This window comes from Hypomesus transpacificus, chromosome 18, assembly GCF_021917145.1.
Source record: "Hypomesus transpacificus isolate Combined female chromosome 18, fHypTra1, whole genome shotgun sequence".
NCBI classification, from domain to species: Eukaryota; Metazoa; Chordata; class Actinopteri; order Osmeriformes; family Osmeridae; genus Hypomesus; species Hypomesus transpacificus.
In genome coordinates, this window is record NC_061077.1 from 14,546,699 (window position 1) to 14,574,599 (window position 27,901).

The 27,901-nt window shown below is 43.4% G+C and overlaps 3 protein-coding genes and 1 non-coding gene across 4 annotated transcripts; 1 reads left to right on the top strand and 3 right to left on the bottom strand.

Annotated features, from left to right (window-relative positions):
* Positions 1-296: 296 nt before the first annotated feature.
* LOC124481285 lies at positions 297-641 on the bottom strand. Its single transcript, XR_006957634.1, has one exon. It is a non-coding gene; the product is annotated as a small Cajal body-specific RNA 2 (non-coding RNA).
* A 9,999-nt stretch (positions 642-10,640) lies between these two features.
* Positions 10,641-12,703, top strand: LOC124480695 (neurexophilin-2-like). Its single transcript, XM_047040250.1, has 2 exons — positions 10,641-10,836; positions 11,505-12,703. Exons 1-2 carry the CDS (start codon positions 10,768-10,770, stop codon positions 12,342-12,344), a joined length of 909 nt encoding a protein of 302 aa, XP_046896206.1. The 5' UTR covers positions 10,641-10,767; the 3' UTR covers positions 12,345-12,703.
* A 2,300-nt stretch (positions 12,704-15,003) lies between these two features.
* On the bottom strand, positions 15,004-18,308 carry ndufa4l2a (NDUFA4 mitochondrial complex associated like 2a). Its single transcript, XM_047040276.1, has 4 exons — positions 17,984-18,308; positions 16,387-16,472; positions 15,740-15,800; positions 15,004-15,627 (listed from the first exon to the last, which is right to left on the bottom strand). Exons 1-4 carry the CDS (start codon positions 18,026-18,028, stop codon positions 15,571-15,573), a joined length of 249 nt encoding a protein of 82 aa, XP_046896232.1. The 5' UTR covers positions 18,029-18,308; the 3' UTR covers positions 15,004-15,570.
* A 2,933-nt stretch (positions 18,309-21,241) lies between these two features.
* Positions 21,242-27,580, bottom strand: actr5 (actin related protein 5). Its single transcript, XM_047040222.1, has 9 exons — positions 27,188-27,580; positions 26,784-27,022; positions 26,354-26,523; positions 25,353-25,570; positions 25,113-25,277; positions 24,892-24,999; positions 24,603-24,742; positions 24,339-24,471; positions 21,242-24,091 (listed from the first exon to the last, which is right to left on the bottom strand). Exons 1-9 carry the CDS (start codon positions 27,569-27,571, stop codon positions 23,777-23,779), a joined length of 1,872 nt encoding a protein of 623 aa, XP_046896178.1. The 5' UTR covers positions 27,572-27,580; the 3' UTR covers positions 21,242-23,776.
* Positions 27,581-27,901: the final 321 nt, after the last annotated feature.

Sequence of the window (27,901 nt, forward strand, 5' to 3'; positions counted from 1 at the left end):
GCCCGATAGTCATTATTGTCGTCTTCTGCCAGCTAGCTACATCATGGTATAGCAAACATGAAAAGAACCACAATTTAGCTTACCAACAAGTCACACTAGCCGATAAATATTTTATTTAAAACATTCTGTACAATATCACATGGCTAGTCATAAGATCCGTTGTTTGACCCTTAATTCAACAAACGTGTAATTAGCGTCCCCGTTGTTCTATCTACGGTACGGTAGCATTAGCTAGCTAGCTAGCGAGCTCATCTTCTTCGTCCAAATATCGTGGTCCACAAGTTTTGAATTTATGGTAAGATCAGAATCGCTTCTATACTCATTGGCCGGGAACGGCACTAGTATATCTGATCAATTCATCATTTCTGACCACAATTTAGAAATTGTGGAGGCCCTGGAATCAGTGAAATGCCTCATGCACACCGCCATTACTGGCTCGCAAGTCGGATTCTATCATTTCTGAACCAGAGGAAGGCCCGGCTCCGTCCAGATCAAATAAGATCACTGTGTAGTTTTAAGAGAAACACAAAAGACGAACATTCACTCTCGCTCATACATATTCACGCTCACAAGCATTCGCACGATCACACGAACACAACCACACCAGCCATTCAACTCAGTCAGAACATGACCGGACGTGTACGCAAGCACAGGGAATTATGGGAAATAGGGTTGATTTAAAATGTTGAGTGCCCTCATGTGGACATAAATGGAAGCGGAGACAAGAAGGATGAGAAAGCCTACAAAGCTGATGGCAAGTTTAGACAGATAGACTCTCCAGCACACAGTCAGTAGCTGACCATGTACAGATCATTAAGGAGTACATCGTTTTCTATTCTACATGGGATGCAAAACACTTTAAAACCAACATGCTGTATATACATTATAACACCAACACACAAATAAACAATTGCAGCAAAAGAGCTATTAGAGAAGAACCACTTGTTTGGCTAGGACTGCACCATTGCACCATTGTCAACCACTACTGAAACATATCTACAATAACCTGGCGACCACACTGGTAACATTATAATACACCCTATTGTGCAATCATGATGGCACCCTGATATAATTGGGTTTCACGTTTATCAGTGTTGGCTGTGAAGACATCGTTTTAGGGTTAGCATAAATAACAGGTACAGCTTAGTAGGGTTTTTAAGTGTGGCCAGTTTTAAAACAGCATTAAGTATAGATTATTTAGACTATAACAAATACTCAAAGAAAACATTTTGTGCTATTTATCACATGCATGTGGGGGATGTCTTTTTTACCAGGTAACATAATAGGTGTACAAAAGTAAAATAAAACCCAAAATGTAAGAACAATTCTTAAAATGTATTTTGTGTGTCCAGTGTGGACAAAGTAATTGGAGGTTATGACAATCATATTAAATTAAAGATTAGAGATAATACTTGTGACAGGAGCCGGAGGGTTACATTTACATTATGATACTTTTGATAGTTATCCTGTACACTTTCTATATGCACTACATAAACATCACAGTTCATTTAAAACGCCAGCAAAACCACTATGGGTTAACTTATTCTTTTTTTAATAATCAACTCAGGAAGCTCTATGTTCACCGTCAGTGCAACCGTGGGGGCAATACTCGGTATGGGCTGTGTGCCATCTGTACATTAACTCTCTGGTGGAGAGACAGACATGAGCAGATGACCAGTGTTAATCTTTTTGTTTGTGCATTTGCATTTGTGATTTATGTTTTTACATACCTGTTGGATGTCCAAGGCCAGCCTTGGGTTGGGTGGGGTGGGGATGTCCTTTCCTCTGATGTGTGCCATGATGTGTTTGTATTTCCAAAAGGCCAGGCCGGCTGTGGGTAGACCTGTCCTGACGGCAAAGCTTCTCCACTCCTTGTATACCTTCGGGGGGTCCCAGTAGTTGGTCACAGTGTGGTTGATAGCGGTGTTAGTGATACGGAGTGCTCTGTGTATGGGAGTGACAAAATACCTCTCGAAGGCTCCTGACTTCCTGTCCTGTTTTTTGATGTTGATGACCAGATTGGAGAGGCCCTGAAGGGCACACCCTGATGATGTTAAGGATGTTTAGGACCCCCCCTTCCCTCTGCGCTGTACATGATGGTCCTCTTCAAGCGCTCCATGGTGCTCCCCCAGATGAGGTGAACATCATATGCTCAATGGTTTTGCTCATCAACCAGTCCGGGGTAAACACCCTGCCGACATACAGGAGAATGAGGAGGATTATTGCCTTTAGGATCAGGATCTTACCTGTCATTGTGAGAGATCTTTTGCTTCGCGTGGCTGAAGGTGTTGGCCCAGATGAGGGTCCCTTTCCCATTGTTCTGGTAGGTTACTCCGAGCAGCTTGATGTTGTCTATCTTTACAGCGAAAGAGGTGGTTACTCGATCTGTCTAGTATTACGATAGGCACAGTTCGCTCTCACCTCGGTTTACCAGGGCGCCAGTAGCTGCACTGTAGTCTTCCACCACTTTTGTTGCCGAGGCGATTGATCGATTATCTACGATGGTGATGTCTGGGCCCCTGGGAGGTGGCAACGCTGGATGAAGTGGTGGATCTGATTTGACAGAGAAAAGGCTCCAGCTAGATCCTGGAGACCCTTGTCTGACCCCAGACCAGATGGGGTCAGTCAGGTGTTTGTTGACCAGGACTCTGCTAGTGATGTTGTCGTAACAGAGCCTGGTCCAATGGATGAGGTGTTGGGGGAAGTTCCTCCTGCCTAGCACCTCCTGCATGAAGCAATGGCTCACCCAGTCGAAAGCTTTCTCTTGGTCGAGGTAGAGGAGCGCAAAGGGGGACCTCCGATCCTAGGTGTGGTAGATGAGGTCTCTCACCAGGAGCAGGTTGTCATTGATGGACCTGCCGGGGACGCCAACGGTCTGGGTTGATGACTCCGGGGAGATGGGTCTGGAAGCACCACATGAGGGTCTTGGTCAGGAGGAGGTTGATGGGGCGTGGACAGATGTTCCTTGGTCTCTGATAGCTCCCGGTTGACGTTGAGGAATCAGCTACATTTTCAATTAAAATGTGAAAGTTTGTGATGAGTGATAGTAGCTAACTAACATAATTTCATCACAAAATTGGGTTAAATTTGAGCGGGGTTGGTTGGCACAGTGCTTTAGAAGATATAGGAATTTAATCAAAAAGTGGTAAAACATGTATTATAGGTGTGATCGGGGAGAGGGGCTACTAGGAGGGCTACTGTTAGGCTACTGTTGGGGTTATTGTCCCTTTCAAAATGTTGTCCAATAAGAACATTGTTGTCAACATTCCGGTCTTCAGTCTTTTTGCCTAATCCTGAGGATTAGGGATAGGGTTAATACCTACATTCCTTCTAATGAATTGCATAAAACATGATATTGAATGATTAATTGGTTAAACTATTCTATTAAATGTTCAAATTGTTTCTATTGCTTGCTTCATTTTGTGTAATTATAGCATTTGAACATTGTGCCAACCAACCCCATATTGTGTGCCAACCAACCCTGTGATGGGGCTGGTTGGCACAAATGCACAACATGACTTTAATCACATATCACCACATTTTGAAAATATTTGTGTACTTTTAAACATATACAATTATAGCTTAGACCATAACGTTTCATTTGCTGCTGGTTAGAATATTCTAACATAAATGATGCCAGAGAAATATGGCAGACAGTGAAAAGTGTGCCAACCAACCCCGGTCTCCCCTAGGCTACTTATTATAATTTAAAACGTATAATTACAGTCCACAAATGACCCATGATCAACCATCATTTTTATGATAGCTTAAGGCGACGGTTGTTGTGCTTTTCAGCAAAACGTTTCACAAACGATATGTGAGAGTAAGTGGATTTTATAGTACTGCTTAGCCAATCATATCAAAATTATCGATCTCCCAACTGGCACTGTATTGTGTGTTGTAACGTAGACTAATGTTGTCTAAACAGCGACCATCAGAAAACGTTAATGGATACAAACAATATATTTAATTATTTTATTAGGCTGTTCTTGTCTTTACTAATATCAAAACTAATCAAAGGGCAGAGTGCTCTTACAAATCACAAGGGAGCAATTTGACTTTTGGCTAACGTAATAGACTCACTGTTTTTGCTGATGCTGAATCGTCTTTAGCATACATTAAATTCATTACAAATGTAACTTTAACTTAAACATACGTGTTTAAATTTCACCTGGGGAAACCTTCAGAGGCTCGGGGGCAGCTCAGTCGCTCCAGTCTTTGCCGAGATGCAGGGCCACTGCACCGTAGCAGACTAGCTGTGTGCGAGCCAGACTGTGTGAACACCGCTCTGTACGTTGGATGTTGGGACGTAGTTAAGTATTTGCAGGGGGCTAAGAATACATTAAAAAAATAAAAATGTTCCCTTTCGGTAAATGTATTGTTCAGTTCAATGTTTTGAGAAGCTTGTGGACAGAGTGGGGGGGGGGGGGGGGCAGCTGCCCCACCTTGCCCCCCTGTAGATCCGCCTATGGTGGGCCTGTAAGTTCTCAAATTGGCCTGAATGTGATTGTTCACAGCCTGTGCATCTACATGGGCACATAGTCAGTTCTGCAACTGAACCATGCTTTACTGTGAATAGGTGGTGGGCCAAAGCTCAAAATTGTGCATTTGAACGATCCCTGGCAATGGAGGAGCTGGATCGCTTTGAAACTTTTCTACAACCCTTACATTTTTCGGGGGCATTTCCATTTTTCAAGGAACAAACATATCGTTTTTTTATCGACACAGGCATGTTTTCCGGACAACTATGGTCCCCATCCAATAAGAGCTCAGGTGTACGATTGGCGGATTTTATGAAGGTGACACCTTTCCACCAATCGTATACCCCGATATTCAAGGCGAGTAAAGTAGGAAGTAAACATTCACGTGTGCATTTTGGTGAGCCGGTATATTGTCAGTGGGTGACTGGGCACATTTTTGGAAAAAAGTAAAACAAATGGGATATTCTGGTATTCTCCAGAGAAACATTGCAACTTTCCACTTAAACAAGCATATTTGTTATATTATTGCGCTGCTATTAATCATTAGAGAAAGTTAACAGTTAAGTGATAAGGAAATGTGCAGAACATTGTTTAAATAAATGTACAGTATTGTTTTAAGTGTGTGTCGCCTAAACATGTAATAATGACATGAATCAATGACATACGTAATTAGCCAAGAGTAGGTATACCATATCAGTAACACTTATCAATACATATTGTCATCTCTGCACACTTTGCAAGTTGGAAAACAAACTTCATTAGCAGAATACACGCATGTGCACATTTATTTTTATTGCTAGCAGTGTATTCAAGGCCACAAGTAGTTGTAATCATGGAATGTTGTATGCATGTAGGTAGCAAACCAAAAGATTTAATCTACCCATTTACTGAAGCTAGTTGGTCCATGTTAGTTCAGACACCATTGCAATTGCAACATTTTGATAGCATTCTTGCAGAAAAATCAGTGGAAAGATTCAACTTAAATTCAGCCACCTCAGAACCCTATTTTAGGTAATGTTGGATTTCACAAGGGTAACTTTACCAACACAACCAATATAGCTAAAGTACGTAAGATGAGTGAAAATGCAGCTCTGGAGAAGGTATGAATTTCTGTAATTTGTATGGCAAGATGTACAGTGGGGCCAGTGTATACAAATAACCTAATGCAAAATCAATTGTGCTGTTACAATCTAAGTGCACCACATTTTATTTGAAATGTAGTTGACATTCATTGCATGCTTATTAAAAGCACAGACAGGACGGGCAGGGAAGAGGACGGGCAGGACGTCTAAGAAGACCTATAATCTGATATGGAATACCATGCCCCTGTAGTCGTCCGAGTGTCTGCTCCCATGTTTTTTTTCATACGACAAAGGTAAACTATGCAAGATGCCTTTTTTCTTACTGGCTGGAGATGAACAGTCTATAGGACAAACATTTTGTATATACTTACAGGTACAATCTGGGGATTTTGTTGCTCAGAGAAAACAGGAGTATGGTTTTGCAAACACTGCCTGTGATCAAATCATAGAGCAAACAGCCAGCAGAGACTCCAAAACTAAAGTTGGACTGACTGGATTCTCCATAAACAAAGATGCAGTGCATAGATGCACCACATCACTCCAACACAGTGAACTGCATGAACCATGAAAAGATAAAAAAGGATATTCAAAACATCATGTCAACAATCAAATGTATGATCACCCGTTTGACCAGACATTGGCGGGAGAAAGTAAGATATCATGAAAACTGGCTTCAGACGCTGTTGTCAGTGACCTTTTTGAGGCTGAAGAGAGAGGAGACAATGCCTTTGTCGTTTGTACAATAAAGGCTATAGAGTGAAGAGATTGAAAAACAATCTTTAAAGACAGAGCAAGAAAGACAAAGGTTAAAGGTCGGGAAATAACTTTTAGAGCAGACCGAGACGTACTATCTCCAGTCAGCTCAGTCTACTATCTCCAGTCAGCTCAGGGTCCCTTCACCAGCCAGCTCAGTCTACAGTACATTCAACAAGAGGTAGACACAAGACAGATTACACCCTCCACCTGGAACACATTATAGCATCAGATGTTTAAAAACACAGTCCAACTTGGATGTTGTGTATTACTTTTTACAGGGTTTTTGGGGATCATTTGCAAGGGCTACCCCCAGGAGCCTGGCCACGTGGGCCGCCCCCCCTGGCCAGATAATGAACACCCCGCCTGCCCCCCCAACCTCACGGCAAAAAAACAACAACTCCTGAACAGAAACGGTATAAAACTTAAATAAATGCATTAGTATTTTTACTATCAAGTCGTCTTATATTGTAATTTGTCACTTTTGTCACGCTACAACATAGACTTATATATTACTAGACACAGCTGCTTTTGTCTTCCAAGATGGCGTCCCCTTCATTTATATGAAAAGTGCTCAGTGGCAGCGCAGTAAGGCAAGCGAAAGTTGTAACAATATAACGACCATAACAATATTGTGATCAGACATGATAACCACATCTTCCTCATCTACCTCATCTTTGTCTTTTTAATATCGCCAGATATTATAACAAATTATATTAGGCTATAATTACGTTTGTCATGCCATGAGTACGGCGGCCCTGAAGTGCAAATCACACCCCCTAATATGAGTACATCCCCCATATGAAAACACTCCCCCCCAATACGAGTCAACTCCCCCCAAATCGGATGACTTGTTCACCTCCCCCCAATACAAAAACACGCTCCCCAAAATGGAAAACGACATTACATTAACTCAAAAACACATTAAATTAACTCTGAACGGAAAGGGTAGGTACTACACTTTAGCGCTGATTGGATGCAGTAGACTAACTAACAAGAAATAAGAAATTGATCGACAGAAGTACAAAATGCAAAAGCCTGACAGAGTTACATGCACCAGGACATTTATTTGGGTATCGAAGCATGTAGCATAGGCTACGTATGCAAAAGCATAAATTGCGTGTTAAACGTAAACATCGATAGCCAAACAACTAGTTCACGTAACTCTGTCATCATCATGAACTTGATTGTTTTGGTTGCAAGGAAAGAGGAAACATTAATGTTTACAATTCAGAGTCATGACACTACTCTTTATTTTAATCAGGACCATTCCTATTAAATAATCTCAGATATGCTGTTAACGTTTCACAATGTAAGTAGCCTATATGCGCATGCTAAAAACGCAGTTGAAGGAAGCAGGACTTCTCAGAAGAAAAAACTAATAGTCCACTACAGAAGAACGAAATGCCACAATGACAGAGTAACGTGGACCAGGATAGTTGTTTGGCTATCGATTTTTACATTTAACACCAAATACTTTTGACAAAGTAACCATTTGCTACGTTCTTCGATAGCCAAACAAATGTTCTGGTGCACGTAGCTCTAACTCTGCCAGGCTACTGTATTTTGTACTTCTGTCGATCAATTTCATATTTCTTGTTAGTTAGCCTACTGCATCCAATCAGCGCTAAAGTGTACCTACCCTTTCCATTCAGAGTTAATGTAATGTGTTTTTGAGTTAACGTAATGTCGTTTTCCATTTGGGGGAGCGTGTTTTTGTATTGGGGGGAGGTGAACAAGTCATCCGATTTGGGGGGAGTTGACTCGTATTGGGGGGGAGTGTTTTCATATGGGGGATGTACTCATATTAGGGGGTGTGATTTGCACTTCAGGGCCACCGTACATGAGCATAATAACGATCATTACAAGATGGTTACATCTGCTTTAAAGTAACGGAAATAAACGCTACAAACAACCTCGTGTGTGTGCAACCATTTGTAAAACTTGCTACAATAAAGCAGGCAACTGTAGATTATCAAGCCCTTTCTCCTTGTTCTCATTCAGCTCAGGTAGGCTAAATCAGCGATTTGCTAATGTTCCCTTTTGTGCTCGTCCCCTGTTCGTATTTGCGTTTCCAGGCAACTTTTCTTGACTAAGCACATAATTGGGGTGCTAGTTTACTAGGGTGACCAGACGTCCTCTTTTACCCGGACATGTCCTCTTTTTGAGACCAAAAAAATGCGTCCGGCAGGGATTCCAAAATCGTCCGGGATTTTGCCTCGTTGGATATTTGTGTTTTTTCTGGGTCTTTCACAAACTAATTATTACGCCCGGCCTTACAAGTTTTGGAAGGGTATCTCCCATAGAGTCAATATAACGTATCTCCCTTAAGTTCCACCTTCTTGCGCGAGCTCTGACCGTAGAGAGAACTGTCATTGGTCAACCACCTTTTCAGTGTTGCCAGATGCACGATAATTATCCTCCAAATACGATGATTGTGAGCCTTTGGTATGATACCATTTCCAATCTGGCAACAATGAGCACCTTGCCGCCTTTGTTGAATATATGAGCAGGACTGAAAAGTGTCTTAATTTTCTTACGTTAATATGTGACCATAAACAATTTATTATTTAGAATTTTGTATTTGTTATCATTACTGCTTTAATATAACAAGCATTAAACAACCACTGAAAGCCACAGAAGCACTGGACTAAATGCTAAGTTGGTGATACTTGAAAGGATCATTGAAATGATAAGATCATAAAGTTATCTTCACACTCAATTTTATGTGTAAGAATGTGTCGACATTGAGGATTTGTGTCAGAGTGAGTTGAGTTAGGCTGCTGCTGTTATTATTGCAAACGTGTAAGATTATCTCTGGCTAGCGAGCTTGCGCTACCTAGTTATCTTGAATCCATTCTCAGCTGTCACTAGTCATAGATAACACACTGTCGCTAGTTTACACTCGAAATTGAAATAAAAGCATGAGCATAGAAGGCAGCATATTTAAACTTACATGAGTTTGTTGATCGATTTGCTTGAAATCATCACAACCGTAGAATACAGCTGCTGTAAACAGTTAAGTAACCAATTTCCATTATACATTTCTGGACCATAAACAGCCTTAACAAGAAAAAGGACGAGCTAGTGATATTTTTCATTTACATCTTTAGTTTTTCCTAGAGTGTATTATGGGACATAATACACAGACAGACACTCTCAAATATGTTCTTAAGAATAGCAAATAGGCCTAAGCTAACAAACAAAAAAGACACTCTCACACACACACATGTAATATGTTTGCTTTTCTCTCTCTTTATGTATATGTATATATTATCGAAAATAATGGAATATTGCACTTAAAATGCTACAGTTTACCTAAATAAATGATCGCCTAAAATGACAATTCATGTTGTGTCTTTCTGTCACTTGCACTAAAAACATCCCCGTCTCATGTTAAGGTCCCGAACCCCCTCCCCTAATCATGACACATCGCATTCGCACATTATCTAAGCACCCATTCCAATAACATGGGATTATCAATAAGACATCATTAGTGTCCATAAGACTAGATGAGCCGTTAAAAAAAACTGCTGCTCTGAGTGATGCAGTGTGTGAGTTTTAAAATAGTAGTTTTTGACAATCATGTGCCACCCCAAATAAAAGACTAGCCGGAGCTGGCCCCCCCAGAAATAATGTCCTGGCTACGCCGCTGGCTACCCCATTCAAGGTCAGCCAGTGTCGATTTTAAGTCTCCACTAAACATTTACATTTAGTCACTTAGCAGACGCTCTTATCCAGTACAGGGACATTCCCCCGAGGCAAGTAGGTTGAAGTGCCTTGCCCAGGGACACAAGAAACTTGTTGCTTTCGAAACAAGAAACTTTGGCAAACTAGGCATCTTGTAATGAGCGACGACGTTTGACGGAAAAATGGGTTGATGGAAAAAATAATTTAACTGCGTCTTTAATAGCACTTACGTAAACATACGCTATGAAAATACAACCCCCTTCATCGGTCTAACTAGCAGACATTTGCTAACGGTCAATTAATTATTCATTGAAATTGTCATAAATGTTTGACATTTGTCATTTCATTGCATAATAACTTTATATACAGATAATTTCGTTGCAGTTTCTTGATTGAACACATGTGGTCCTTTCCTGAATTATTGCCCACCCGACGAACTGACATTGGCAGCGTTTCCCAGATTCGTGTAAAACGCGTCCATTGACGAGAGAGAGAGAGAGAGAGAGAGAGAGAGAGAGAGGGAGAGGGAGAGAGAGAGAGAGAGAGAGAGAGAGAGAGAGAGAGAGAGAGAGAGAGAGAGAGAGAGAGAGAGAGAGAGAGAGAGAGCGCTCAGGACACCGAAGACAGAGGGATGGGTAAAATAAGCAGAGCGTCAGCTGAAGAGGTTTGTTCCTTTTCAGTGTAGCGATTTGACAACTTCGCAACACCTTCGTTATATTATTTTCAACCTAGTTTAGGAGCCTACTCAGTCGCGGGCTGTGATGAACTACGTACACAAGATGAGGGCAGTATTCTTCAACTTTATCTTCATGAGTCTGTTTCTACCAACGGTATGACAAGCTGTTTGTGTTTTATAACTTGTTTAGTTAGTACATATGTGTAACTCCAGTTACAGTAGTACATTTGAGAGAGAGAATGACATCCAGATACTTTTAGACACCCTCTTCTCATAACCAGCAGAAGCCAAGAATTCAGATTCAACACAAGCTTTAAGCTACTGATAAAAGTCAGAACCCTTAAATAGGAAGGCAATGCATGTATTTTAAGTTGGTTTTAACACAATGGCTTTTAGGATTCAATGATGTTTAACTTTGTATCTTGACAGTGGATTTGTTTGAATTCCCTTGTGTTTTCCTGCTGCAGGGGTGCACTAATTTTTAGAGACATGTACACAGAAAAATGATCAATATTATTTACCATCCAATTTTCTTCTTCAAGGTCACTTCCAAAGTTTTAGCCTTAGGGCGTGTGACAGTAGACTTGAAAGACAAGGGCATGTGTGTGTGTGTGCACTTACTTGTGTGCCCATGTGTGTGTGAGAGACAGAGTGAAACAGTGTTGTACTCTTGATGGAGCTTATTGATCACGTTTAACATTTCAATTAAAGCATACACCCATACATAAAAAAGTAATTAATTTCATTGATTCATTGTCAACTGTTTTACCCAATCTCTGCAAGAAAGTAGCTTTAATCATCTTCCTTGCTGTGTTCCTGCAGATGCAGGAAGAGGAAGCAGCCAGCCCTTTGGACTACATAGGTCAGAGTTCACTGGAGCCTGGAACTTCACAGACAACTCCCTATGAGGCTGTGGAGGCAGGAAGAACTTTTGGATCTGCTTTGAAGGTCTCTCAACCAACCAAGGAGCTCCACATCATATCTACCGAGCCCAGGCCTCACAGCTCCATGTCTTGGTCCCAGAAGAACCTCTCCCCCTCCCTGGACCAGTCTCTTTATCGGCCCAGGACCAAACCTAACATCAAGACGCCAACCACCAAGAGCAGGAAGATGTTTAGCTGGGGGGACTTCTACCTCAGTGTTGGGACAGCCAAGTTTAGCCTGCTGCTGACAGGGAAGCTGGTGGACCACGTCAACGGAACTTTTAGCCTCTACTTCCGACACAACACCACTCGTCTGGGGAACCTGTCGGTCAGCATCGTTGCACCTTCCAGGCCTTTGGACTGGGAGATTTCCGAACCTAGAAGGAAGTCTCGGAACCCTCCGGAAGACTCTGAATTCCGGTTCTGGAGCCCCCTCCAGTCCAGCAGCAGCTCTCGGACGGAGCAGCAGCAGCAGCAGCAAGAGAAGATGGTCACTAAGTCCCTGAACTGCTGGCTGGAGTACCAGAGGACCAGCCAGGCCAAGCGGACCCGGCCCTGCCTGTATGATCCGGCCCAGACCTGTTACTCTGAACACAACCAGTCCCACTCTGCCTGGGTCTGTGCCAAACCCTGCAAGGTCCTATGTATTCTTGTGTCTTTTGTCAGTTTGGACTACAAACTGGTGCAGAAGGTCTGCCCGGACTACAATTACCAAGACCACCACCAATACTTTGGCTAAGGGATGAGAGACAGAAGGGAAATGCTAAGGGATGAATGGATAAAGTGCATGTGAGAATGAGTGCATTGTATGTGGTGATCTCAATAGCCTAGTCTGTAAAGATATGCATGAGTGCCTTGTATGCGGTAATCTCAATAGCCAAGTCTGTAAAGATATGCACACATCATTTATAGGGAGTTGATGCCTGTGTGCTCCCGTCCTTGCCTGCCACTTATTAACTTAATAATACAGTTGCATTGCAATCTTTTTTGTCTGTCTCACAAAGCAAAATTGTGTAGCCAATGTAACCAAAATGTTATTGTCTTGTTCCATCTATTGTGTCAAGTGTTGCTATTGGTAGAAGTAGCTGGCCTGTGTGATTTTCCTTACATTAGAGACTACAATAAACATTCAAGGTTACATTGAAACTCATTTTCCTTTTAAATTATGTTCCTACAGATGGCTCCCACGTTTGATTATGAAGTGAAAATAGCAGATGTAACTACCCCGTATTGCTGGTCTGGCCTTCGGTAAACAAAGTGGCCTTGATGACTGTGTATCTCTCCCTCAAGGGACAACATTCAGATTGGCCGGCATGATACAGATCTATAATCCAAGGACAGAAATGACTCGTATTACATGTTGTCCTTCATACTGCTCTGTTCCGTGGGCGGTTGTCATCTATTAACTTTATTTGTTATATTTTTATTACTCATTAATTCATCACGAACGCACACATCACTCATCCTCTCTTCTCTCCATTTCTGGCTGTACCTGTGAGCCCCAAAGAGTGTGGGGCGAGAGGGGGAGGTCTGTGCAGCGAGTGTCCCAGGATGGGCCAGGGGAGCCAGGCCACAGGGGAGCCAGAGATCGGGGTCTGTCCTCCAGCAGGAGAAGGACAAGCATCATCTCCATTCATAGCCTACCTGTATGTCTTGATGTAACAAACATAAATGCTGGTTGAGGGAGGAAGGGGTGCGGGGTGGTAGGAGGAGTGCTAACTAGAATTTCAGACTGTTCAGTTTCAGACTCACTGACATCCCATTGGTGTGTCTGAAGGGGTTGGCTCCACTGACAGTTCCAGGCTGACAACACTAGAGAGAGACAGAGAATAAAGTAAAATAGGCTGTCAGAAAGAAATGTAAGAGAGAGCAAGAGATTCTCTGAAAAGAGTAAATATGGTGAATAATTTCTTCAACATAATCATGTCCATAGCATTGAGGATTGTGACCAAGATTGTGGATGGAGGGGTGAAGTCTAAGGAAGACTCTAAAATCAGCTGTGGATGGATGACAAGGACACACAAAATACAAAAAAGAAAAACCACAAAAGGGTGTTTGTTGATCCATTGGTTGAGTCAATTGGAGGTTTTAAACTGTTGAGAGTGGGAGAGAAAAGGTTGTCTTGACATGTCCCTCAGAAAGAAATGCAGTCCTCTTGGTGGTTGGTTACTTGACTTGATTCTGGCCATTTGACCCTAAATGTGACATACTAAATGTCATGTGCTAGTTTCTCTCTGTATGTTTCTGTGTGTACTGCCAGAAGACGTTATTTTTCCATGTGACATGCTCTGGTCAAGGGGTCATTAAACTCTGCGACAGATAAACAAACGAATGCTCATCCTGTTTACTCTCTCTCTCTCACTTTCTCTCTCACTCCCTCTTTCTCTCTCTGTCTTCTCCATCTCTTTGACTGGTTCTCACGACCTGCCAACTCCTTGACGCAGTTTTTTTATTTGCTGAGTGTGTGTTAGTGTGTGTCTGTGTATGCAAGTGTGTGCCTTGAGAAGGAATCTGGGTGTCAGTGTCTTGCTTGTTTTTGTGTGTTTTGGCCACTAGAGGTCCTCATGCCTGGCTTGCTCAGCTCTGATTTTGTTATTAGGTTCACCTGGGCCTCGTTCTGTTAGGGGTATTTAGGGGACTCTGTCTCATGCCTACCTTGCTTGATGTTTAAGTTTTGCTGATGCCGGTTGCCTATGCCGTTCTAAGTTTTTGCTACTTTTTGTTCATCTTACTTTTGCCGAGCCGATTAAAAAACCTTCAGTCTCTCCAGTTCCAAGTGCGTCTCACTTTTGGGTTCACCCTCCACTCGTGGTTCCAGATCCAAGTTGAGTTCCGGCTCTGACACTGGGTTCATGTATTCAACAGTGCTTGGTCACCAGGTCTACTTGCTGTGTTCTCCTCATGTCTGCCAGTCTGATCAAAGGGACATGTTAATGATCTGACTGTAACATATCAAATAAAACCCATCACACATGGGCCTGGGAATACATGTGGATGTGGGTCTTTGGAGATTAGCCTAAATGAACTGCTAAGCATCCAGAGAGATAGAGAGATCTCATAGGGATACAGAGGCATCACTCAGAAGTGAAAGTCCTTTGAGGCTCTGGGTGTAAGGGGTCCGTACGTCTGCCTGCCCTTCAGGTTGTGACAGGTGACAGGTGTCTGTTGTTCCTGAGCCGGCTGCCTGCTCCTGGAGATGAAAGCACCACCAGTGCTATCTGGGGCCTGGATCTGTGTGTAGAGGAGGCTCTGCACACTGCAGCTAATGAAGAGCTTCCTCCACAGGACCAACACTAACAAACCAGCCACTGGCCCATAGAAACAACAAAAGATGACTTATCTTATGTCACCTGTCTGTTTCACGTATGACATGCACAGAGGAGAGATGAGCCACATCCTTCAGAGTAGACAAGAATAATTTTTATTTCACTTCATTTTGTCTGAATGGTATCCATTCAAACTATGTCAACTACATCAGAAAAGATCTCTAAACATGCACCGTGACAGGATCTCTCTGTGAATGCACCTCTGCAATCTGGCTTCCCTCACAACACAAACGGTTCTTGATAAGTGAATTAGCTAAACTCACAGCCCTGTCCATGGTGAGGGGAGAAAAGCAAACACAGAAAACACACTCTGTGTTTGGGTACACTGACCGGATACATACAGCACCATACAAAGTCACACTATAAAAACAGCAGATACACCAAGCTAATTCAGAAGATTTTAAGACAATTTAGAAACACATTTCTGTCCACATGGAATGACGTGTGGCCAGTTTTACTAGGGCAACACTAGAAAACATTCTGTATGCAGTAAAGGACAGTATATATACAGACACAACACTCGGGGGGTAGTGGGTGCTGTGAGAGCTGTTTGTTCCTCAACCAATCACAACCTTGGTCATTAAGGGAGAGTGTGGAACTGGCCCTGGATCAGGGCCTGGCTGGTGGAGCATGTGACGTCTAGAACTCTGGCCCCTGCTTCTTCAGGTTGTTGTAGTCAGTGGTGATTGACACCAACTGGAGGGAAGAGAGAAATAAAATAATTGTGCTTTCAGATTACAGGGCATTGACACTTTTCTTGACTATTGGTGTGTGTGTGTGTGTGCCGGTTTCTGGGTATTTGCACTACCTTGTACTGGTAGGTCGGGTCTAGCTGGTTCCAGGGCTCAGGGTTCTTAGTCTTGTTCCATCTATGTAAAAGACGAAGAAAGAAGAGGAGAGGGGCGGGGAGGGATGACGAGCGGGAGGAAGAGGAGAAGAGGAGCAGAGCATGACACCATAATCACAGCAGCTCTTTATGTCGTACTTGTTCAGCTTGTTCAGCATAGAAGCCATTGTGGTGGAAATCTGACAATCAATAAACATAAAGTAGTTAAATGTCTTTGTATAAGTATTTATTAAGTGAATCTTTCTGCAGAAAGAGATCAGAGGCCACAGAGTACACTACCAGCACTCTGTGGAGTTCAGATTAAGAACTCTCAATGACAGGCCCTTCATAGCAAGCTCTACAACCACCCTGCACACAACAGGCTCTGTTAATATTATCCGCTCTCAAAGATGCAGCAGAGTACAGCACACAAGGTTACAGCTTTCTCAGCAGTTAACTAGACACTCTTATAGTACAAAAGGTTCCAGTTGTTCCTGAAATGAACTTTATTGGTATTGCCTGAAATAAACTGTAACGGTATTATGAAAATAACCATATTACAATTTCCACTACAGTTTCATAATCCATCTGTAGCCTGAACATGGAAAAAGGAAATGTTATGGTCTTACGTGACGTGGGGTCCCTTTGCCAGACGAACCAGATACATCGAGGCTCCCCCCATTCCCAAACAGATGAAGAAGAACTGAGGGATGAGCTGATGAGCGAGACAGAGGGAGACAGAGGGAGAGACAGAAGGAGAGGGAGAGAAAGATTGGTTCCATAGCAAATGTAGTCAACATGTCAACATACAGTCAACATGTCAAGATACAGTATGATTGCATAACCTATAGGGATGTGTTTTTGCTGTGTCACTCCTGATGGCATGAGGCATGAGGATGACATTTGTGTCTGGTTGTCTCCTAGTGCTATGCTGACTGATATATTCAACAGAGTGCGTGCCACTTTCTATAGAGCAGAGATGGTGGAAAAAGGGCGCATTGACAGGTTGTGCATCAACTATTTGTATTTTCCATACTGTACACCTTTTCCTCTTTAAGATATTAAGTCCAGTGGTAAATCCGTTACATTTTGGCATGAAATCAAATGCTGCTTAGGTACTGTACGGAATTAAATGTTAGATAACTTAGATTACATGAAACAAAATGAGATTCCCGATTAACAAACCTAATTTGTCGAGGCCTAAAAACGTTGGGATATATCTTCAGGAACATGATAAAATAAGAAATCATTGGAACTTACATTGAAAATAAAATACGTTAGAAACGTAAACAATAAACTTTGCATAAAATTGCATGATTAGAAGTTTCAAGCATCAGGGATCAATGGGCCAGGCAATAGCGCTGTTCATATTTCAGAGAGAAATGTCGGAGGCCCTCCTTTTTTCAGGGACCTGTCTGAACTCAATCAACTCCTATGCCTACGTGCGCCTCACTTAAATTCGTTATGTGGGGAACGGTCTACGTGCAGAATGGGGGTTGAACCAAGACTCCTTTGTATTGGACTCTGAACGTTTTCTGTATTTTATCACGTGATGTTTTGATCACCAAGACACCATTTCACGTTTTCGTTTCAAAGTTGTCATTTCTTGCAGGGTCGCGACCTCTGTTGTGAGGAATGGAGCGTGAAAAACTGACAATGAGAGCAGATTAAAACAGGCTACTAAACAAATATTACCATAAAAAGAAAAACATGTTTCATCATAATATTATATATTTCATTGCCATTCTAAATGTGTTTACTTTTTAAAAGTTTAAGTCGATTTACAGGTGTAAGCACTACTTTAGAAAAGCAAATATTTCGTTCATGAATTCTCTTTTTTAAATTTGTATAAAAGGTAGGGTAATATACATGGCACAAATGCGGGATGTTCACTACATGTAGCCTAATCTGCAGACACCGTTGACCATCTTGAGGCGCTGTCCAAAGGCTGAATCTACTAAACGTGTATTCTGCATCTCGGCTTTTAATAATTTTTAATAATTAGAATTTGTTTTATCGTATTTTTGTTGTTGATGTTAACCCTGTAAGCTGAATATGGTAAACCTCCTCAACAACCTTCTTGAGGTGATGTTGTTTTTGTTTGTTAAAGCTATAGAGAAAGACAATCAGGCATTCGCCTGGTTTTAATTAACTCTTGAGTTTTCCTTTTGACATGGAAGGATAAAGGATGGTAATGATGTCTGTGCTAAATGAAAAGGTACTTACGCCGGGGTGCCTTCTTGCGTGATCAATTGCTGTGCGAATCATCATGGACCGTTTTGCTCTCCCAGTAAAACGTGTGTTTTCCAGATGCACTCTGAATCTTGTTTGGGAGTCTTATATTGGACCTGTTGTCCTCTCAGTGCGGGTGGGGCTTAGAGATGGGGGAAGGGAGGGGAGAGGAAGAGTGAAGGAGCCTTTGATCCTATCTGATGTTGGGACAACTTACTGTAGGGTTTCCAAACACTGCTGCTGCACCAAAATCATGTGTACTTAATAAATGTTCACTGGAAGTTTGCAAGATATACATCCACAATTTGTCAGTTGTTCATGCACCCAAAAACATATTCCCCATATTCAAGCAGAAGCCCTCCAACCCCTCTCCCCTCGGGAGAATGAAGGAAATGGAGAGACTACAAAAACTAGAGAAACATACAAACTCGAGTCCCGGGAGGCCAGTGGATTGTCTCTTCACCACTGAGCTGGAAACCGCTTAGGCCTACATTAACATTAGGCTATGCGCACAAGTGGCTTTGAAAAATCCTGAATTGTTTTGTTTCAAATGGGACCTCATTGACTGTTAAAACACTACTCAGTAGTTGCATCGTTTGATGGGGTGAATGGGGTGAACAAAAAAGCCATGCAGTAGGCCTACTTCAATTGACATCTGATTTTCATTTTTTCAGTAGCCTATTTCACTGAATGTAAAGCTCCTAAACTCTTGGAGTAACGGGCTGATCGTTCATATTCTACCCTGTTTTCGTTATCACTGTTGTTCCTCAAAGGAAAACTAAAAACGATGTATAGAAACTAGGCTACCTAAAAATTTGAACTTTTGACAACATTGGATTGTGTTAAACAGAACCCCATGGGGAGAATTAGGAGGACAAAACTGGACAAACAACACGGGTCCAAAGAGGCCGTCCACAATCCTCTGGTAGCCTTTCTTATCCACTCTAATAGCTTCTACAACGGAGAAAATGTGGTCAAACTACTTAATGGCTTAGAGGAGACGTGCACGTATTGTGTGCCTATTGGCTAAATGGGGTTATCAACTCATAAAACACATGATCGTGCGAGAATCTCAGATGTTGTAGAATTTATTTTTGAACTTTCATGCGGGGAGTCCGTCTCCTTTCCACTGGAATAATGGATGAAAGGCACCCCAGATTAGGGTAAAAAGATAAAGGGCTGAAATTAACATTAACGACCGAAGCGAATATTGATTTTCACTTGGAAGTCACACGTGGCCCCTTTTCACAATACGCCTATAACGCGCCCTGTTTTCTGTTAATGTCCTCACTGTCACTGTCTGTTTAGCGTTGATATCTAAACATTGGAGTCCGATGTAATCACGTTATTTCCTGACTCATTTCCTCATCGTTTTGCTAAAACCAGTGAGAACTTCTATTGGTCCTTTTAAGGTTACAGACTCCGTAAAACCCAGTTTTAAAGGTTGAGGCCATTGAGTGAAGAGCTCCTGCTGTTAGAGCTATTTACAAAGAAGGCTGAATACTCAATGTGTTTTTTGCATTTGACCCTCCCAAACAAACAACTTTTTTTTGATGCTATAAGCAACTAATTTTAAAACAGCCATCTTCATCTAAACCATTTTAGTGTCGCAGACTTTAAAATGAACTCAGATTGCATCTTATACAGCTGCACATAGCAAAGAACCCGCACCTTTCAAAGTTACAAATCATTTGCTTGGCCTACAGGTTACTAAATTTTTCAAGAAATTTAGGGGACAAGAGATCTGTTTTATCATAGCCTAAGTTAAACCGCACCATGTGGTTCGCATCTATTTATCAATAGAATCTTCTCGTGGTCAAAATGTTTCCAATCAGTTATAGCCCTATTCACGTTATACTTAAGACAATTATATTTAATGTCTATACATCTTCTGTTACCTATTTCATAAAACTTCCCCACCCACAATGAAACCAATACCCCCCTGGATTTACTTATCCAGCAAACCGATTAGATTTAGACACAGTTTGAGGACAATTGGATATCACATTTCCTTCAATTTAACATAGGCTGAAATCAACTTAGGCTACCTAATTCCTCTAACCTTTGAATACTCCATAGACATTAGTCGAGTAAAACTAGTTTAAATGTAGGCATTCTTCACTTGTGGACAGAGAAAAAGTTGTAGGCTACAGTCACATTTTCATTATATTCTCCCCCCCACACATTTTTTAGTCAGGATTTGTCAAAGATATTGCTTCTATTCTAGCTCGTCTGGACTACTTTGAGGCATTTCTGTCTCAGTAAAAAATCCCTCTTCAGCCAAACCAAAACTAATAGACTTCAACACCACCGCAATTTTGTAATCTAATTTGGCTGTTAGTTCTATAATGGTTTTTAAGATTTTACTGGCTCTGGACACCTTTGAACGGGTATGCAGTTTAAAAAAGCATTTTTAGCGTTCGAAATGCAGATTGAGAACAAAGGATGATTGGACTTTCGATAACAGGGCGCTTAAACTCTGACGAGTTGATTTGGATTGCAGCATAGTGTGTCTGTCTGTCGTCACTTGGCTGTGTATGTAATCTTAAAAAAAAAAAAAAAAAAAAAGTGATCACACTCCTTTTCATTAATCAAACTTTCCTGATTGTTTGATTATACTTGTAATTGTTCTATGTTTGAATGTAAAGTACTTTGTAACTCAGCTTTAAAAACGTGTTGGAAAACATTTAATACCAGAATGATTTGGACAAAGTTCATGTGGTTCATGGGAGCCAGCAGGGTCAGCAGCATTTGAAGCTATTAATTACTCAAGGTGCCCTTATTCAAGCCCTTAAACAAAAAACTAATGAAACTGAGAAGGAGAAAGGTGCAGCAGTAGCATAACACTGGTCATCACCATACATCACTTCCTTTTACTAGTCACAAAGTGAAAATGAGAGTTGAGTTTCACAGCTTCCTTCTGAGTAGCTCAGAATATAAAGACCTTTCATACGACTGATGTAGTGTTCTATCTGAACAGGGCAGGATCTGGATTTCCCACATGAAGTACCTGCTCTGATAGCATCTACACCTCAAGGTGAAAGCCTAGGAACAGTTACTAGGAGGTGTTGGGACCTGACGTAGGTGCAGAAGGTGGTGTTGATGTTCTTTCTCCAGTTTGATTCTGGACCCATGCAGCTGCACACAAACAAGGGCCGGGTTTCCCAGATTTGTTAAGAAGCTCTTAACGCTAAGAGCTTCTTAGGAACATTCTAGAACGCTCTTAGAACGTTCCTAAGAAGCTCTTAGCGTTAAGAACTTCTTAACAAATCTGGGAAACCCGGACAAGGTTGTTCTGCTCCAGGCGAAAGCACACACCTGCAGGATCCGCTGCATGATAAGGACATTGCCAATACCAGATAACCGCTGCACTCAGTCAGTAGGGAAGTCTATAGCACAACCATGACCAAGCATCGCTCTAAATAGCTGTTTTGATGCCCATCCTGGTTTTCCACAACAGTGACAAAGCCGTTATGCAGCGGCAGCATTACAGCTGCCGAGCTACTCCTGCTGGGTTTTGTCTCTGGAACGATGACGGAGTTGTTGATTTTGGCATGCGCTCGGCAGCTGTACTAGCCTGGACACTGAGGGGTCTGTTTCTGACCTCTCACCCCTGGAAAGCCCTATGGAGAGACAGTGCTTGGCTGAACACAGGCTCTGGGGCTAAGGTCTATCATCCACAGAGGCTGCTAGTCTCCATCAAGCAGCCCTAACTTTTTTTACACTGTTGACAAGAAGCAAAAGGCAATGCTACAGTGTCTACTACAGAGCCTAATAACTATCTGGCAGTTCTTTCTTCTGAATCATGTACACTGTAGCATTCAAAAATCCATTTGTCATACTGTACTTAGTCTTGGATCTCTTGACATTATGCACAGTAGTACCCATACAGGTCTGTGTAAACTGTAAATGTATCAGTGTATATTGTTTTTAGGGTTTGGTTGGGGTGAATGTAAGAATGTAAATGTTAGTTGTGTTTGGGGTAGACAGGCCTGCAATTCCTTCAGTCAGGGCAGGCTCAGTCCTGTCCTCAGACAGGCTCGGTCACAATAGAGGATTTGACACTTGAAAGGAGAGGTGAGGGAGCAAGAAGGCACCACAATAGAGGCCAGAGCCACAGGGGGTGGGTGGAGATATGTGTGTGTAGGGGGGTTGGGGGAGGGGTGTATTGTTTAACTGCAATGGCAATCAAATAAACATGTTATTAAAATGTTTATTTAGATTGGGACATTTTGGGTTTAGTGTAAGACGGGGATTGTACTCTAGTGCCCAACAGGCAAGATGTTGAAGCACCTTGTCAAGCAGGCTTGACATAACCCAGCATCATTTTTAAACTTTAGTCCAAACCCCACTTGGGTAAGGTAGCCCCGCTCTCTACCTCTGACCTTCAGCACCCCCAACTCAAAATGCTTTCCCTGAGGAAAGGCTACCGACACCCAGAGACATGGAGGACAAGTTGGAGTGACTTTATCAGTAGTCCTTTATATTTTATAGCACAGTTATCTCCCCTCACACTTTTGAGGGTATTGTCAGTGAAGTCAATGAGATGAAAGACAATGAGCTCATTCGCAGTTAGGTGACAGAGAAGGTATAAACCAGTGGACCCTGACATTGATCAGCATGCTGGTCTCCTCTTAATCACAATAAGTGCATGCGACTCCAGCCCTACAGGCAGACAGGGTGTCTGCCAGAGAGCATCACTTCTCAGCAGGGAACTCTGACCTACTGCCACTGCTCAAGGGGATGAGGTCAATGCAGCTGCACCCCATCAACCCCTCCTCCTTCAAACTACCCCCCCACACACACCTTCATCCAACTCCACCCTTCCTCCACCAAACTACCCCCCCAAACCTACAACAAACTACCTCACTTACATTTGGTTGGTTCTCAGACAACATACCAGGCCATGTGGGGATTAGGCACAACTGTTGACCTGTTTATCCAAATCCCTCAGATTAGACTGGGTCCAACTTTGCCACTGCTGCTTTCTCAAAATACCTTGCCCAAAATACTTAAACTGTAAGGCCTACAGTGAGTAACAGCAATAGACAGGATGGTAAAGCACACCACCCATGTGGACAAATCTTATGTTACCTGCAGCCAAGCTAATGTATAGCTTGCCAACATATCAGAACTAGCTACCTAGTCTGCACCTTCCTGATCCATGCATCCATGATGAGCTGTTAGAATCATGCCACCTAGTGGTACAATTAGTTTTTTCATTGGAAATGAAATACATCATGTGGTCTATACATTCACATGTCATTTCAACATCTATGGTACATTGTTGAGAAGTTGGACAGGGTCACCCATCACACAATATTCTTTTATCCTCATGTTTCAGATGAAAAACCAGTTTGAGGAGTTCACATTCTGATGAAATCATCAGCTAAACTTCAACATATCATGAGCCTGTCGATGCTCTTCGATACGAATCATCTCTACAAATAAAAACCCTTCAGTATTTACATGATCAAATATAAAATGTTTAACAGGCGATCAGCAACAACCAGTAGCACTGCCTATATCTTGCACCTTGGACCAATCATGACAGTAGTAACCATTCAATATGAGTGGTCCCTATTGATCCGTTAGCACTAGTGCTGCTCTGCATCCAAACAAGATATAAACAAACACAAACATGTGTTTGTGTACAGTGGGGATTAAACCTGTATGAACTAGACAGGTACTAATACCAGTGAATCCCCTCCATGTGTTGGGAACACTGTAGAGCAGGTCCATATACCATGGGGCTACGACACAAATAAACCCGCAGAAGAGAGCAGCTCAGTACTGAGCCGTGAGGGTGACAGATGCCTCTATGGAGGACGCCACAGCACTGGGTGAAGCCACTGCGGGCGTCGCCGTGGGAACGGGCGCCGACAGTGCTTCGGCAGGTCGAGGGGTGGGCTTGGCAATCGGCATTGGGATGAAGATGTTGGATGCGGAGTGTTCGCTCAGGTACTCCCCTCCCTTCTCCTCGTAGTCCTGTCTGGTGATCCAGCCCTCCCCCTCCCCTCCCACCCCTCCAGGGGGGTGCTGCAGGGCCCAGTCGCAGGCACCGTACCAGGCATCCAGGGCTGGCCGTGACGCCATGGTCACCTGTGGAGAGAGAGGCCGGGTGTGGTTCCATATGAACTCATGTTGATATGGAACAGGTCCATGTCTACTTAATAGCGCAGCACAGTAAGTGTTGTGGCACCATCTTTAGGCCAGACTTTAAATTTCTGAGACACAGGCTCTGGGTTACCAAAGTAACCTAGGCAGAAATAAGCTGTGAGTCTGTAAACAAGGTATTTCACCTAGGTAACACAGGCCTACAGCAGGTATGCAGCATCCTTAAACTGACCTGAAAGTGTGACTGAAAGGGCCTGAGGGCCAGAAGCTCTCTCTCCACCCTTTCCTTCATGCCTGGGTACAGCAGGTTCCCTCCTGTCAGGAACACATTGCTCACCAGTGCCTCCTGTTGCCCTGGAGTATACCTGCACACAGACAAGAGCACTAAAAAGACTACCATCCACACTTCAACTAATCCCACAACATGATATTGATTATAATTACTGTATTTTTAAGTAAGACTGAGATTGAGGATGTGTGTTTCTGTGTCCCTCACCTGCTCAGCACATATTCCAGGGTCTCCATCAAGCCCATCTGCTCCTCTCCAGTGAGGGACGGCTGAAAGAGGATTTCAGGGACACGCAGTCGCTCCGTGCCCACAAACAGCTGGTGGTACTCTGCCATGTTGAACACCGGCTGGACAGAGGAGAGGGGAGGGTGGGTGAAGCGACAAAGGAAGGAAGAAGAGAAGGGAGGGACGAAGAGAAGGGCCATGTTGTGATTCAGGTGTAGGCCTGCTGTGTCAGTGCCGTTCCCAGCACCATGCTGTGTGTGTGTTTCCGTACCTGTGCTAGGCTGACCGACTTCTCCGTCTCTGTGTTCTCCTCACTGAAGTCTGGCTCTGCCTCGCCCACAACCTCCCCTTCCTCCATTGGATGCTCCAGCTCTGACACCTGACAGAGTTAACAATTCTGCAAGTTGAGACCACTGTCTGCAGTCTGATCAGCTCATACTGCAAATCCTCTTTTCTGGGACACTAGACCAGTGTGGGTGGTGTGTCACTCACCTCAGTCTTGCCCTCGGCCCCCTCACTGTGCAGGAGCCTATGCCTGCCCTGCTCCACAGCCACGCCCAGCTTGGAGATGTACGACTGCAGTTCCTCTGCCGAGTCCATGTTTAGCTCCACCAGCCTCTTATGGAACTGATCCAGGAGACCATCCTCCAGTAACTCCTACACACACACACACACACACAGTTAGGAGTGCCAAGAGTCTGCAATGACGAGACATAGAGCCGAGATCTTCACCTGTATGGCCAGAAGTTTATCCAGGCGTTGTTGGTCTTGCTGGAGCTTCTCCTCTCGGCGGCGGGTGTTAATCTCCTGCAACCTCCTCAGCTGCTGGGCCCTCCTCTCCTGGCGCTCCTCCACACTCACAGCGCCCCCTAGCACCTTGGCTGAGAAGGGCAGCTGTATACGGTGCACCTCCCGCTCATAGAACTCTGGGCTGCGCCACTTCTCCAACTCTTGAGAAGGAAACATTTAAATAAGTTGTGTGTGTGTGTGTTGCCCTGGTGGTAGCTGTGTGTGTGTGTGTATGTGTGTTACCCTGATGGTAGTCTGGGCGTGTGTGTGTTACCCTGGTGGGAGCTGTGTGTGTGTTACCCTGGTGGCAGCTGTGTGTGAGTGTGTGTGTGTAACCCTGGTTGTAGTCTGTGTGTGTGTTACCTTGGTGGTAACTGTATTTGAGTGTCTGTTAGCCTGTCGGTAGTTGTATATGTGTGTGTTACCCTGGTGATAGTCTTTGCGTGTGTGTGCACGTATGTATTGCCCTGGTCTGTGTGTGTGTGTGTCTTCATTTGGTGGTAGTGTGTGGGTTACCCTGGTGGTAGTCTTTGTGTGTGTGTGTTACCATGGTGGTAGTCTTTGTGTGTGTGTGTTACCATGGTGGTAGTCTTTGTGTGTGTGTGTCTTACTCTGGTGGTAGTGTGTGGGTTACTGTGGAGGTAGTCTGTATGTTTGTGTGTGTGTGTGTCTTACTCTGGTAGTAGTGTGTGGGTTACCCTGGTGGTAGTCTTTGTGTGTGTGTGTGTGTGTGTGTCTTACTCTGGTGGTAGTGTGGGTTACCCTGGTGGTAGTCTTTGTGTGTGTGTGTGTGTCTTACTCTGGTGGTAGTGTGTGGGTTACCCTGGTGGTAGTCTGTATGTGTGTGTTACCCTGGTGATAGTCTTTGTGTGTGTGTTATCCTGGTGGTAGCCTGTGTGTGTATGTGTGTGTTACCCTGGTGGTAGTCTGTGTGTGTGTGTTACCCTGGTGGTAGTCTGTGGCAGTGTAGCTGTGCTCATGCAGCAGCTCCTCCATGCGGCTGAGGGTGATGGCTGCTAGGTGGCCTGGGTACTTGAGCTGAAGGAGACGCTGCAGGTAGGACGAGGCATGAAACCCCCCCACGTTCACACGCTTGCAGTTCCCCGCATCCAGCCTGGGGAACCACCGTACGGACAACATTCATGGAGGGCAGAGTATGTCAAAGGGAAAATAACTGACAGTTGATGATTTTATATCAAACATCTAGGCCTCCTAGAGTGAGTTCCTCCTAAATTATTCACGTGTCGTTTACTTTGTCAGATCTCCAAAACTTCACCCAAATGAATAAAACTATTTGTGAGGAGGATAGACTCTACGGTAATCCTAAGGTTTTATTCTCTGCACTCCATAGCCACAGTGACAGACCAGGTTTACCTTCCGTTGATGACAGGCAGGACATGGGAGCAGTGGTAACCTGAGGACAGGATGATGCCGGTATGTGGGGGAGGGAAGCTGTGCTGAGCGTTGTTGTAGGAGAAGCTGTACAAGCTGTCCACGCCGTAGGATACGCTTGGAACTCGGTAACACTCAAACAGCAGCTCCGACATCATCTGGCGACAGTGCAGCGGGTTGCACGGGGCTTCCGTCAACACAATGGGGTGCTCCACGCCGCCCTGGACACAACAGGGTAGAACACACCTGGTCAAAAGAATCAACACAACACATTCCGGAATTCCTTGTTTGTATGAGGTCTACATTTTACCATCAATAGCAATATTACCCGTTAAACCGTAGCCTATTTGTCATCCTACCTACTTTCGTAAACTTCGGTCACTCACCTCCGAGCCAATTCCAAGATGTGTGAATACGTAATCAAACATGAGTTCTTGTATCTCGAAGTTGACTACAACGTTTCGGTCAAACTGGCTTTTCAGTAGCCACCGCAAAGGTTCCAGATTGGATATGTCATTGCCGATCTGAGTTTCACTGCGCGCGGCACCTCTGCTTCTCGCCGCCACGGATTTAAACAGCAGTCGCGGTGCACCCGGTTCTTCGCCTTTACACGCCCAACCAGCCCGCGTTTGGAAAGAGCCATTATCTATGACTATAGGGACAGGTGATGGGACTAAACATCCAGCTGCAATCTCGTAAATGGGGTCGGGAGATGACTTGTAGTCCTGAAAAGAAAATATTTGACATGCTGGTTCTGTTTCGGATGTCATTTTGAAAGTGTGTTGCTACAAAATATGGTCGATAAGAACCATGACACAATAAATAGTTCCGGATACAGCGGAGAACTGAGGCTACGTCACATAAGCCATCAGTACTAATTAAATTGACAAAATGAACATGTATGTTAGATAAACCGTGACATGCATATGTGTAGGTCCACAAGACAAATATCAATGTATTCATCACAATGTTTTATAAGCTCTTTTGAAAGTGTAAAGAAACGACCGCCAGATGGCGCAATTATTTATCTGTAATCTGTCTGCAACAACTGTGTTGTCTTGCCAGACATGAAAAAAGGAGAAATAATTTGTATCTGTTGG

What these genes read in the sequence shown, in the direction of transcription:
- ndufa4l2a (XM_047040276.1), bottom strand. Translation starts at nt 18,028, where the DNA reads ATGATGATTCGCACAGCAATTGATCACGCAAGAAGGCACCCCGGC. An exon ending in ACGCAAGAAGGCACCCCGGC is followed by an intron (nt 16,473 to 17,983) that starts GTAAGTACCTTT and finishes CTCGCTCATCAG; the next exon opens with CTCATCCCTCAGTTCTTCTT. An exon ending in GCAAAGGGACCCCACGTCAC is followed by an intron (nt 15,801 to 16,386) that starts GTAAGACCATAA and finishes TCTTTTACATAG; the next exon opens with ATGGAACAAGACTAAGAACC.
- actr5 (XM_047040222.1), bottom strand. Translation starts at nt 27,571, where the DNA reads ATGACATCCGAAACAGAACCAGCATGTCAAATATTTTCTTTTCAGGAC. An exon ending in CTGGAATATGTGCTGAGCAG is followed by an intron (nt 24,472 to 24,602) that starts GTGAGGGACACA and finishes GTCTGTGTGCAG; the next exon opens with GTATACTCCAGGGCAACAGG. An exon ending in CCTTTCAGTCACACTTTCAG is followed by an intron (nt 24,092 to 24,338) that starts GTCAGTTTAAGG and finishes CTCTCTCCACAG; the next exon opens with GTGACCATGGCGTCACGGCC.
- LOC124480695 (XM_047040250.1), top strand. Translation starts at nt 10,768, where the DNA reads ATGAACTACGTACACAAGATGAGGGCAGTATTCTTCAACTTTATCTTC. An exon ending in TGAGTCTGTTTCTACCAACG is followed by an intron (nt 10,837 to 11,504) that starts GTATGACAAGCT and finishes GTGTTCCTGCAG; the next exon opens with ATGCAGGAAGAGGAAGCAGC.